The following is a 12,776-nucleotide window of genomic DNA, read 5'->3' on the forward strand; positions in this document are numbered from 1 at the left end:
CAGAACATGCAGGATTCATATTTAAATAGTCTTTTTGCGGCTTAATATTTACAGATACTAGTCCATAGCACGAGTCGATTTAAGTGTACTGACCTACTTTTGATTAATTCATCCAAACTTTGACAAATTCTGTGACATTCCGCATTATACAGTAAATTCCATTTATATGACTGGATTCCGCGATTCCGTCTGCATTTTCCCCATCACGGAAACCATAAATAGATAATATTGAGGTGTTTTGCAACTTCAGTGTAGTGGATTGTGATTTATTGCAACTTCAGCAACGTCTGCTGCTGCCTTAGAGAGACAACTGATGCGTGATCACTGAAGCAGCTACAGTTAGCATGTGCTTTCGTTGTGAGAGTGCAAAACTTTCAGTGCCTTTAGCCTTCCACGCTGATTGGTCGGACTTGTGACTCCCAACAAATCAGATGGGCGGTGGGCGGAGATTTCCTTAGGCTACAGAGTGGTGAGTTCCGACCATAGACTGTAAAAAAAGATGGACGACGCGTCTCCTATTCCTTCCACTATAAAAAAGTGAAGCCAAAGCATCTCAGTATGGCCGCTGCCATCTTGAGTAAATGACGTCATTTGGAGCCCGAGTCTGTGCAGTAGTGTCATGAGGTGGAGCCGTGTATCAAACTCCCGCAGACCCAATCAACCATAACGACACGCCCCGTTTTTATAGCATCAAATTACTAGCTAAAATCAAACTTATCACAAAAACGAACAATTTAACATATCAGCGTGATGATAACTACCTTAAATGACCAAAACCATCTTTCGGAAAACTGTATTGGAAGCGTAATTATTTTTTTTATTTTGACTCAAGTCCCATTCGTTTACATGGAGAGGGTGGGGTTAATGACATGTACTGCAGCCAGCCACCAGGGGGCGATCAAAGAGCCCGCAGCTTCACTTTTCAGGACGTGTGAGGCACACCCGGTTCCGACAGTCTGCATCAGAGCCAGATAGCGTGTTTCAAAATTAAATTATTTTATCGACAAATCGGTTTTGAAAATGACCGATACTGATAATCATAAAAATTTATTTAATATCGGCGTCGATAATCGGCCAGGCCGATAATCGGTCGACCCCTAGGAGTTTCATAGTATTATGTGTAAAGTAGTTTTAGGACAGTCGGTTACATGCAGTAGATTACCTTCTAATGGTAAAAAGAGGTTTTTGTAAACATGTTATTGTTATTGTTTTTGTTTATTATTATTATTATATATTTTATGTTTACTTCGTTTGTTTTTTGGTGTGCCCCCCAAAAAAGAAAAAAAAATTAGAAGTTAAGATGTGCAGACTTTCTCTTTCAAGGAAATTGACCAATAAACTGTATTAATTATTTTTTACATTTATTTTATTATTAATCACTAATAACTTACGACTTGTCAAGACAAATTTTTGTACAATAAAATATCCTATGGAATGAGAATGTCACCCAAATTTTTCAAGGTGTACATTTATGCTGAAAATTCCTGAAAAAAATTTGAGGTATAACACTGCAGGGCTGTATAAATTAATTTGGAAGTAGTTCCAAATCATTACAAATGTAATTAATAATTAGTGGTCGACCGATATGGGTTTTTTGACAGCCGATGCCGATATCTTGGAAAGCAGGGTGGCCGATATAAAGCCGATATAATTTTATTTATTTTCATTCATATTTAAGAAATTTAAAATAATTTGAAAATGGATTAAAAAATAAACGTGTAAAATAAACATACTTATACTCTAGAAGACAAAGTATTTTTCACAAATAAATATTTAATAAAAATATAATTTAAAAGAAAGTAAACGCTGTAACCAACAGGGCACTCAGTATTCTGGGAAGTTTGTGGAATCATATTTTTTCAAATAAAGCCAACGTAACACTCATTTTAAATACAGCACACAGTGAAAATGACATGAATATGACAGTGGGCAAATGCATAAAGCGCAGCATAATTTGAAATCAGTCACGAGTTAAAATTTTGTCGATCGCGCGTCTCCAGTGAAGCTGATCTCTCCTCCTGTCCGTATTCAATTCGCACGGACCATAGGACCGACTGTCACAGAACACGCGATCATGCAGGTCACATGCACACTTCACAAGATCTCAACTAGATTCGACTAAGTCTGCAAGGTTTGTGAAATTAAATGTTCATTAGTCATTCAAAGATTTGTTTAAATGATATAAATGCGTATTTGCGGAATGCTGACGGCAAACGAGAAAGTATTATAATATTTGCCTTTAATAATATTAAAGCAATCGTTATAATACTTTTTTGTATACATTTTAATTCCTTTGTTTAACAGTTCTATCTGATTATTAGATAGACTTCTATCCGTAATAGACAGAACTGAATGACAACAGCGAACAAGAGGGAGAATGTGAGCACTGTGTGTTCAGGCACTGCCGCAGCCATTCTCAGCGCCGTCAAAATAAAAGTCAGATGCGCCGTCAAAATGAAAGTCCAGCCTCGAACACATCGGCCAAACAGAAAAAAATTATCGGCCGATGCCGATATTTGAAAAATGGCAGATATCGGCCGATATATCGGCTTTGGCGATATATCGGTCGACCACTATTAATAATCACAAGTAAACTTTATTTTAGATAATGCCAATGTGTGTGTGTAGTGACTCCATTTTTACTTTAGATTGGTAAAATGTATTTTTATTTTAAAGTATTCAAAATTCATTAGAATAATTTTATGATTATAGGCAAAACCTTTTTTTCCACCCAAATGACAAGAGAAAGATGAATGGCCTTTTTTGAGGACGAGACAATTCTGTATGTTGCTGCTCAAATACCACCTGTCTCCAACAAAGAAGTAGAGAGTAGTGAATTTTGGTTCATTATGTGCCTTCACTTGTGCTAATAATGCTCATACTTTGCATACTGTACTAATGCTCTTTGCCAACCATAAGCTGATTGTGAAGAAACTGGCAGAAATATATCCATTCTGAGTGTATTCAGTGCATTCATCCATAGTACAAACAGGTTATAGCCATGTAGTATAGTCCCTTCCTGTTTCATAGGAAGTACTCATAACAAGTGCTCATTAGACCATTTCATGTTGTTGTTGTTTTTTTTTTTTATGGATAAATTGTAGCTTTTCTTCTGATAACTGTACTCTAGTGAGAGACTTCTGTGAATATCTTGTTGGGTAACCATGCCTCTGTGGTATTGGCAGATACGGTGTCAGGCAAACTGCAGAACAACAACATCTACACCATCGCCAAGAGGAACGTAGAAGGCCAGGACATGCTGTATCAGTCGCTCAAACTTACCAATGGGATCTGGATCCTCGCCGAACTCCGCATACAACCTGGCAATCCCAATTACACGGTAATCGCTCACAGCACAAAGATTGACCAATTGTGTATTCAAACAAAGTCCGCCTCGAGGAGCGCATGCCAATTTGACGCAAAAGAGCAAAATAAATCTTGTCCCTTGACAGACAAAATGCTTTTGGCATAGTCCAGAACATATTCAAGGACATCCTTCATCCCTAAGTTTGACAGAATACTATATTAGCATAAAACCTGTCTTATTTGTCTTTTTGTACACCAATCCACTCCAAGGTTTCAGCACATTATTATATAATTCAGTGCTCTGAAGATCAGGCTTTTAAAACATGATAAATTTATGACCGTGAAAGTCATGCTTTGTGCTTGACTTGCTTGCCTAATGTATTAAATGAACCGTAAGGTCAAGAGCAGTGTGAAGCATTCAGAAAAGGCTTGTCGCACGACAGGTGGGGTATTGATCCCCATTTTTAGCTCATGGAGCCCCAGTGCCCTTTGATTCTGTCGTATCAAATAATTATTCATTTGTGTCAGTGCTATTTAACGTTCCTGAATTATCTTCACAAACTGCGACATACATTACATGCATACATACCATTACATAAGCAGAATCTCAATAAGTGGCGGCACTCTCCTCTGTGCTTTTGTATTGAGTCAACAAGTTTAATGAACTACATTTAGTCTACTTTTTTATTTTAGAGTGTGGCAGCCTTTGAGAAAACATACAGTCTATAAGTGAATCAGCTGTTTATTTACTAACCGCTTTGACAATTCAGCGAGTAATTTGTTCAACTGATTCAAAGACCTTTGAGTGAATCTTTTTAAGAACCAGCTAAAGAGTCATTCATCTGTGATTCAGACAACACTAGTTGTGTGCAGCCAATAAGAACAATGCATTAGAAATTATTTATTATCTTTTGTATTATTCTGTGGTTTCCCACACTCTAAAAAAATGCTGGGTTAAAAACAACCCAACTTGGGTTATTTGGCAACCTAGGGCTGGGTAAATATTGGACAGAACACATGCTGGGTTATTTTGACCCAGCTGGTTGGGTTAATGTTTTTACCCAACATGCTGGGTCGTTTTATTCAAGTCAGCTATTGTTTAAAAATTATTATATTGCTGCCTTAAACTGGGCTGGAAATTAAAAAATCACTCTCAGAATTACTAGAGGCAACAGCAATAATCAAAAAATGAACATTTATTATTAAGCAAGAACACATGGACAAAATACAAGACAAATTAAATTTATTTGGGTGAATACAGCATAGTTTACAATATTATATACATTTAAACTCATTTAAGAAGCATTTTAGAAATAATAAATGTAACATTTACAAGTAGCATTTTAATTTAAGTGTATTCAACCATTCTCTGTAATCACTTTTAATCAATTTAATCACTCTAATCAATTTCACTTACACACTATTACATACCGAAATAGTGCTAATTCTTGTGCCGGTGTGTCGCCGAAATCTGAGCCGGTGAAGGGCTGCTGTTCGCGGGAGAACTGCGAACTTTAGACCGCGGCCTCACGTTTCACTCGTAGCTGAAAGTGAAGACTCCATAACCTGCCCATAAATAAAAAGTACTGAGATTAGAGAACATAACATCAAATTAAATTAAACTCAGTATTATAACGAATAAAATCCATTTATGTTATGCAAGGCAAAAGGTGTTTCCATCATGAGAAGTGACCGCTGCTGATGCAGCTGACTGACTCATCCTTGTGTTGCGTTGCATAAAATAATATAATTTACAGCACAGTAAAGACTTTATAAATTAAACAAAATGTATACAAACCTTTATTTCACTCAAGAAGTGCACCAAATCGGCGGCGCTGAGAGCTGCTCTCTCCTGTAGAGGACACAAAAAGGCCACGATCTGACTAACGCAGCAGCTGGGTTGTTTCGTCAGAGACAGGATCAACTCAGCGGTTAGGTAGAAAAAAAATAACCCAGCATTAATAATTACCCAGCAACTTAGTTACAGAAAACTACTCAGCACCTGGGTAAAAAATATTAAAAATAACCCAATAAAATGACCCAACAGGCTGAACCCAGACAATGCATTAGAAATTATTTATTATCTTTTGTATTATTCTGTGGTTTCCCACACTCTAAAAAAATGCTGGGTTAAAAACAACCCAACTTGGGTTATTTGGCAACCTAGGGCTGGGTAAATATTGGACAGAACACATGCTGGGTTATTTTGACCCAGCTGGTTGGGTTAATGTTTTTACCCAACATGCTGGGTCGTTTTATTCAAGTCAGCTATTGTTTAAAAATTATTATATTGCTGCCTTAAACTGGGCTGGAAATTAAAAAATCACTCTCAGAATTACTAGAGGCAACAGCAATAATCAAAAAATGAACATTTATTATTAAGCAAGAACACATGGACAAAATACAAGACAAATTAAATTTATTTGGGTGAATACAGCATAGTTTACAATATTATATACATTTAAACTCATTTAAGAAGCATTTTAGAAATAATAAATGTAACATTTACAAGTAGCATTTTAATTTAAGTGTATTCAACCATTCTCTGTAATCACTTTTAATCAATTTAATCACTCTAATCAATTTCACTTACACACTATTACATACCGAAATAGTGCTAATTCTTGTGCCGGTGTGTCGCCGAAATCTGAGCCGGTGAAGGGCTGCTGTTCGCGGGAGAACTGCGAACTTTAGACCGCGGCCTCACGTTTCACTCGTAGCTGAAAGTGAAGACTCCATAACCTGCCCATAAATAAAAAGTACTGAGATTAGAGAACATAACATCAAATTAAATTAAACTCAGTATTATAACGAATAAAATCCATTTATGTTATGCAAGGCAAAAGGTGTTTCCATCATGAGAAGTGACCGCTGCTGATGCAGCTGACTGACTCATCCTTGTGTTGCGTTGCATAAAATAATATAATTTACAGCACAGTAAAGACTTTATAAATTAAACAAAATGTATACAAACCTTTATTTCACTCAAGAAGTGCACCAAATCGGCGGCGCTGAGAGCTGCTCTCTCCTGTAGAGGACACAAAAAGGCCACGATCTGACTAACGCAGCAGCTGGGTTGTTTCGTCAGAGACAGGATCAACTCAGCGGTTAGGTAGAAAAAAAATAACCCAGCATTAATAATTACCCAGCAACTTAGTTACAGAAAACTACTCAGCACCTGGGTAAAAAATATTAAAAATAACCCAATAAAATGACCCAACAGGCTGAACCCAGAATTTGGGTTAAAAAAATAACCCAGCATTTTTTTAGAGTGCAGAAAACTACCCAGCACCTGGGTAAAAATTTTTTTTAGAAACAACTCAATAAAATGACCCAACAGGCTGAACCCAGCATTTGGGTTAAAAAAATAACCCAGCATTTTTTAGAGTGTGGGTATAATGTAATTTTATTTTTCTGTGATGCTGTAAAAGATTGAGTTGCTGAGTGCTACTACTGCTTAAAGATGATAATGATATTAATAATAAGCTAACACCTAACAGTAGGGTTTTATATGTCAACATTAATGCATTATCTAACATGAACTAACAAAGATTAATAATAATAATGTAGGTTTTCAGGTATTATCATAAAATATATATAAAACTTTAGTTTTTATATACATTTCTCATGTGATAACATCTCATATTTATGAACATTTTAGGTTTTTTTTTCAATAAAAAAATAAATAAAAATTTTACCTTGCTGTAGTTTCAGACTTTCTTGCATTAAACCGAAAAAAAGATATTTAATAGAATGTCCAAGCTGCACTTTTCTTATGAATATGAATGACAATGACTGCTGTCCCTGCTCCCCATCCACTTTCATTGTGTGGGGAAAAAAGCAGCTTGGACATTCTGCTAAATGTATCCTTTTGTGTTTCACACAAAAGAGAAATAACTCAGGTTTTACATTATGTTGAAACAATTTTTATTTTTAAGTGAATCTCTTTAAGGTCCCTTTAAGTGTGGGTACATATAAACATGTATTATTATATAATTCATATCAGCCTATGAGCAGCAGCGACTCTCGGTATGAACGGTGCTTCACAAACCTCTCATCTGGTATCAAATCTGGTTGCATTTTTTAAATTGAGATGCTGAGTATGGAAATGAGTGCTCATCATCCGTTCGAGGTCTGTACTTACATGTTTTATAATTCATGTGGAGCCAAACAGCAGCGCTCTGCTCGACGCTCTGCCTGGTGAATTGAAATCTCTTTTGCTCAGTGAGGCACAGAACACAGGTTGAGCACCAGCAACAGCATGACACTGGAGATTGATAATCTCCAGCTGCACATTTGACAGTGGTTTGTTATAATCATATGAGTGAGGGTGAGACAAATTACAGCATCATATTCAACTGTTTTTAATGCTTGTTCATCCAACACAAAGCACTTGGATAAAACTGACTTAATGACAAGCTAGACAGAAAATCCCTCTTCAGATCTTCACAACTCGCTGCTAAGCATGCAGTGATGTGTAAATGTGTGTTTGTGTAAGAGAGAGTGTGGACACAGCAGATGGTCAGCGTCTGAAACCTGAAAAATGCTGCCGGTGCAGGTAGTGAAGGGATGGAAATCGTAAAGAATTTAAAGGTTCTGGATTTGATTACATTAATTCTTCTAGTACTTTGAAGGGATAAATATTTTGTTTATTATATACATATATATACTGTACATACACAAAAGCTCACAAAAGTATTTTGTTTGGGAATCGGATAAACAGCGGTTACGTTGATTCACTAAAAAGAACCAACTCACAGTCAGCTCTGTTTCATGCTATAGACTCCGTAGCAGTGTTGTGCTTTATAATTAGTGCAGGAACACAGGCGTCAGGACACATCCAGATTTAATGTTTCTATAGTATTGTTTTTGTGAAGGCAACATAGATGTATTGCTCACTGCCTCTGATTTCCCACAATCCTGTGTGTATGGTTGGCAGTTGGTGGAAATAATAAGAATGGCATCTGATGGAAGAGTTGAAATAATTAATGAATGTAATTTTTTTCAACTGATGATTCCATTTCCAGTGAGAAATAAGCATTGTAGTCCTTAGGACAAAAACATACAAAAACCAGTCTCAACTGACTGACCAGCTAGGAATCTGCTTTCAGTTTCAGCAGCCAATGGACTCTATACATTTCTGGTGGGAAGTTGGTGGCCAAATTAAGAGTCTGCTAAATAGATTAATCTGTTGATTAGCAATAGACCCTTCTTGATTATTCAGAAGGCATCTGTTCAGCCACCTCTGCTGAGCTTGATTGCCTGTGGCCCCCTGAGGCCAGGTCGGCTCAGTGCGATCAGAAACCCTACCTGATCCCAGACAATTGATTTTTAATGAGACTTCGGCTCTCAGTATTCTGGCAGCAGCTGGCTCCGATCTGAACAGATGATAACTGGACTCCATCGAGCCAGTGCGGTTTAACCTAACAGCCGGTGATGGAGTGCTGTTGTCTGCCAAGAGCCGAGGCCTCTGGAAACACATTCCTCAAGTAGAGGTAACCAATACAAGCTCTGCTGTACGTGGGATTATGTTGTTGGTGGTCTGAGAATTACTCAGTGCAATCAATTGGATTAAAGTCACTTATTTATCTTCTGTCAGTCTGAATATAGTGACATTTAAAGGGAAGCGTTCATTGACAAAAAAAAAAGAAAGAAAATGATATGTGAAAATAAGAATTTTCTGGTTTATTTTTTGTGCCCTTAAATTTGCTTCTCTGGGTGAATTTAGTTGCAATTGCAGTGTTCACAGTGTCATTTTTAAAAGGTCCACTGAAGTGCTTTGAAACAGGCAGCGTTATTGTATGTGTTTACATCATTTGAACTGAAACAGGAAGACATGACAGGACATATCAAGCTGCCCTGTCCCTGTTTTTAAATAGCCAATAGCAGTCGTTTATATCACAGCTTGGGCTAGAGCTGTTAAGCTGTATTATGAGCAGTCTTTGAAAGGGTATGACAGCCACAATCTCATCCATATTGCTATAAAATATAGTTCTGTGTATAATTCAAATGGGTCCGATAGGTTTTGTGGATGTATGTGTAGACCCCCTCTTGGGGGGTCAACTAAAAACAGAGAAACAGATAAATACAGTGTAGTCCAAAGGTCTGTGACTCACTTTCAGAATCTAATTTAATCCAGGAAATAACATTTTTGGGTTTTGAAAAATTTAAACCAAGAAATGTTGCAAAATAAAATAAGAAATATTCTGCACTGTTTCTGGATCACTATCAAATAAATGAATTGTTGACATTGATCATGTGGCTCTTTTTACAGACAGGCAGACATTTTTGCCATGTTTGGATCATCTGAAATGATTATCAGCTTTGACACAAACGTGTGTAGTTCATGTTGCTGTCATTAAAGTAAAAGGGGCAAATTTTGTAATTCAAATTTCTCAGGTCAACTTTTTACTCAAATTATGCGTATTTGACTCAAATTATGTGTATGTGTATGTATATATATATATACAGTGCCCTCCATAAGTATTGGAACAGTAAAGACAAAACTGGGCTGTTTGCTGTGGAGTCAAGAAATCTGTAAATATGATTAAAAGATGAATATGAGACAAAACTACGTCACATTTTATTATTAGGTGCTTCAACACATAAATGTTTTACCAGCTAAGAAGATCAGCATTTTAAGGCAGGCGTACACGGTGCGATTTTTGCTGTCGTACGAGCTCGCAGGCGATTTTTTTATCTCGGGAGAAAATCGCAGATGCTCGCATGGTCGTGGCTCATACCGTGTGAGAAGAATTACGGGCCGATCCGAGAACGTTACGAGCACCTCCCGTCCTCCCGATAATTTTCAAACATGTCAAAAAAAAATAAGACGCTGTTTTAAATTCGGGGCATATGTGCGGTTGAACGAGACGATTTGGCGATCCATCTGAAGTTGACCAATCAGAAGATGACAAAAACCACAGAAGAATGAACGTAGTTGGCATCTGCTATGGCCATCAACAGAATGGAAAATCTTGATTTGTAATATATATATATATATATATATATATATATATATATATATATGTGTGTGTGTGTTTATACACCAAATATTTTTTGTTGTCTGTTAACATTATTATAATTTATATAACGGTGGGCGCTGTGGAGATTCCGGTGCTCACTCGCACGGAGACTTGAAATTCGACGCAGTCACAGACAAGACAGTAGTCTATATAAATAGTCTATATAGTAATTTTAGTTTAATTATACAGCTCTATTTTTTATTTGTTATTCCGAATTGTGCCAAATTTGCCGTTCAGCTTTATGAATGAATATGCCTGTTGTATTTCCAGCAAAACGAGTTAAACAGAAATTCAGAAATAGTCTACTCATCTCGAGTTGTTTATGAAGAACAGAAAGTCCATGCTTTTCTCTGCATTTCAACCATTCTCTTTGCCATGTCCTTTGTTTTCTTGGTAACACTTTACTTGAAGGGGTGTGCATAAGACTGACAACTGTCATTAAGTGTCATTCGCTCAGTTATGTCATTTTTAATGCAAATATGACATTATTTGACCTAACCCTACCCCTACCCTTACCCCTAACCATAGCCCATAACAAAGACATCTCAAACAATGTCATCTTTGCAAAAATTACATAACTGAGCGAATGACACTTAATGACAGTTGTCATAAACATGCATAAAAACCTTCATATTCATGACATGTGTCATGTCATGATTATGTAGGTGTCATGTCATGATTATGAAGGTGTCATGTCAGTCTTATGCACACCCCTTCAAGTAAAGTGTAACCGTTTTCTTTTCTTTTTTTGGACATCACAAGCCATAGCTGCCACAAAGAAAACTATTTTATACTCCATATTTTTATGAATGGTGCGAAACGTAATGCTTACATCAGATTTTGTAAAATCGTAGTAAATTCGTGTCGTGTGTGACTGCCTTCGTACGATTTTTGGATAAACGTGACGTGTGCGAGGGCTCACGAAGTTCCGAGCTTCAGAATCGCACCGTGTATGCCCGACTTTAGAGTTCATCCCACTATCTGATGTGAGCATAAGTATTGGAACAGTTGCCTCACAGTTCTCTCTTAAGTGATCAAAAGCAGGGAATGTGTCGTATCAGTTATATCCATTGCTTCTGTATTCTGAGTCTTGCATTTGATGACGACACACACAAACCAAAATGAAGACGAGGGAGCTGACTCTGAGAGAAAAGCAAGCAATTTGGATGCTAAAAGAAAAGAGGAAGTCAATTAGAGCTATAGCAAAAACAAAGAGCATGGAGAAATCAAGAGTTTGGAGACCACCGGAGACATCAGCAGCTAACAACGACGACCTGGTCGCCTGAGAAAAACAACAGCAGTTGATGACAGACAAATCATAAAAGCTGTGAAAATGACCCCTAAAATATGTGTCTGAAAAATCACCAACAACCTCCAGAAAGCTGGGGTGACGCTCTGACAATCGACTGTCCGCAGGAGACTTCGACACAGAATTACAGAAGCTACACAGCAAAATGCAAACCTCTGACCACCACCAAAATAGAAAGGCAAGATTAGAGTTTGCAAAGTCCAGTAGAGATTTGGAACAGAGTTTTATGGACAGATGAGACAAAGATTAATTTTTATCTAAGTGATGGGAAAGCAAAAGTGTGGAGAAAATAGGGAACTGCAAATGATCCTAAGGCATACAGCCTCGTCTGTAAAGCATGGTGGAGGTGGTGTCATGGCATGGGCATGCATGGCTGTCTCTGGAACAGGCCCTCTCAATTTTAATGATGACTTAATGTATGATGACAGTAGCAGAGTGAATTTGGAAGGGTACAAAACCATCTTGGCTACCAATATTCAAGAAAATGCCACCAGAATCATCAGAAAGCGCTTCATATTGCATCAGGACAATGACCCAAAACACCCTGCCAGTTCAGTCAAGAAGTTTATCAGGGCAAAAAAAGTCTTAGATTGCCCAAATCAATCTCCAGAGTTAAATCCGATTGAACATGAATTTCACCAGCTGAAGAGAAGACTAAAGGCAGAAACTCCCCAAAACAAGCAACAGTTGGAATTGGCTGCATTAAAGGCTGGGAAAAGCATTTCAAAGGATGAAACCAAGAGTCTGGTGATGTCTATGGGCCGCAGGCTCACTGCTCTGATTGCACGCAAGGGATCTGCAACAAAATAATAGCTTTTAATATTTTACATCTGCCTTAAGTTCATCTGTCCCAATACTTATGCTCACATCAGTTAGTGGGATGAACTCTAAAAGTGCTGTCCTTTTTATTTGGTAAAGCATTTGTGTTGAAACAGCTAATAATAAAATGTGACATTCTGTAGTTGATGATATGATGTGGATGTACTTTTAAAAGTTATCCTGTTTTAATGGTAACCACTTAAAAACCACTATAGTTACCGTTTTTGATTTACATCATGAATTTTGGGGCAGTCGTGGCCTAATGGATAGAGAGTCGGACTTGTAACCCGAAGGTCGCGGATTCGAGTCTCAGGTCC

At 37.4% G+C, this 12,776-nt stretch overlaps 1 protein-coding gene across 2 annotated transcripts in view; it reads left to right on the forward strand.

The window, feature by feature from the left end:
- LOC107685655 (AP-2 complex subunit beta) overlaps positions 1-12,776 on the forward strand; it is a 48,879-nt gene that overhangs the window by 34,170 nt on the left and 1,933 nt on the right. For both annotated transcript variants that reach the window (XM_016482322.1, XM_016482331.1), the window contains one exon: positions 3,186-3,340. In XM_016482322.1, coding sequence (XP_016337808.1) covers positions 3,186-3,340 — 155 coding nt within the window. The remainder of the gene's footprint in view (positions 1-3,185; positions 3,341-12,776) is intronic.

This window comes from Sinocyclocheilus anshuiensis, unplaced genomic scaffold (genome assembly GCF_001515605.1).
Source record: "Sinocyclocheilus anshuiensis isolate Anshui unplaced genomic scaffold, SAMN03320099.WGS_v1.1 scaffold705, whole genome shotgun sequence".
Taxonomy (NCBI): Eukaryota; Metazoa; Chordata; class Actinopteri; order Cypriniformes; family Cyprinidae; genus Sinocyclocheilus; species Sinocyclocheilus anshuiensis.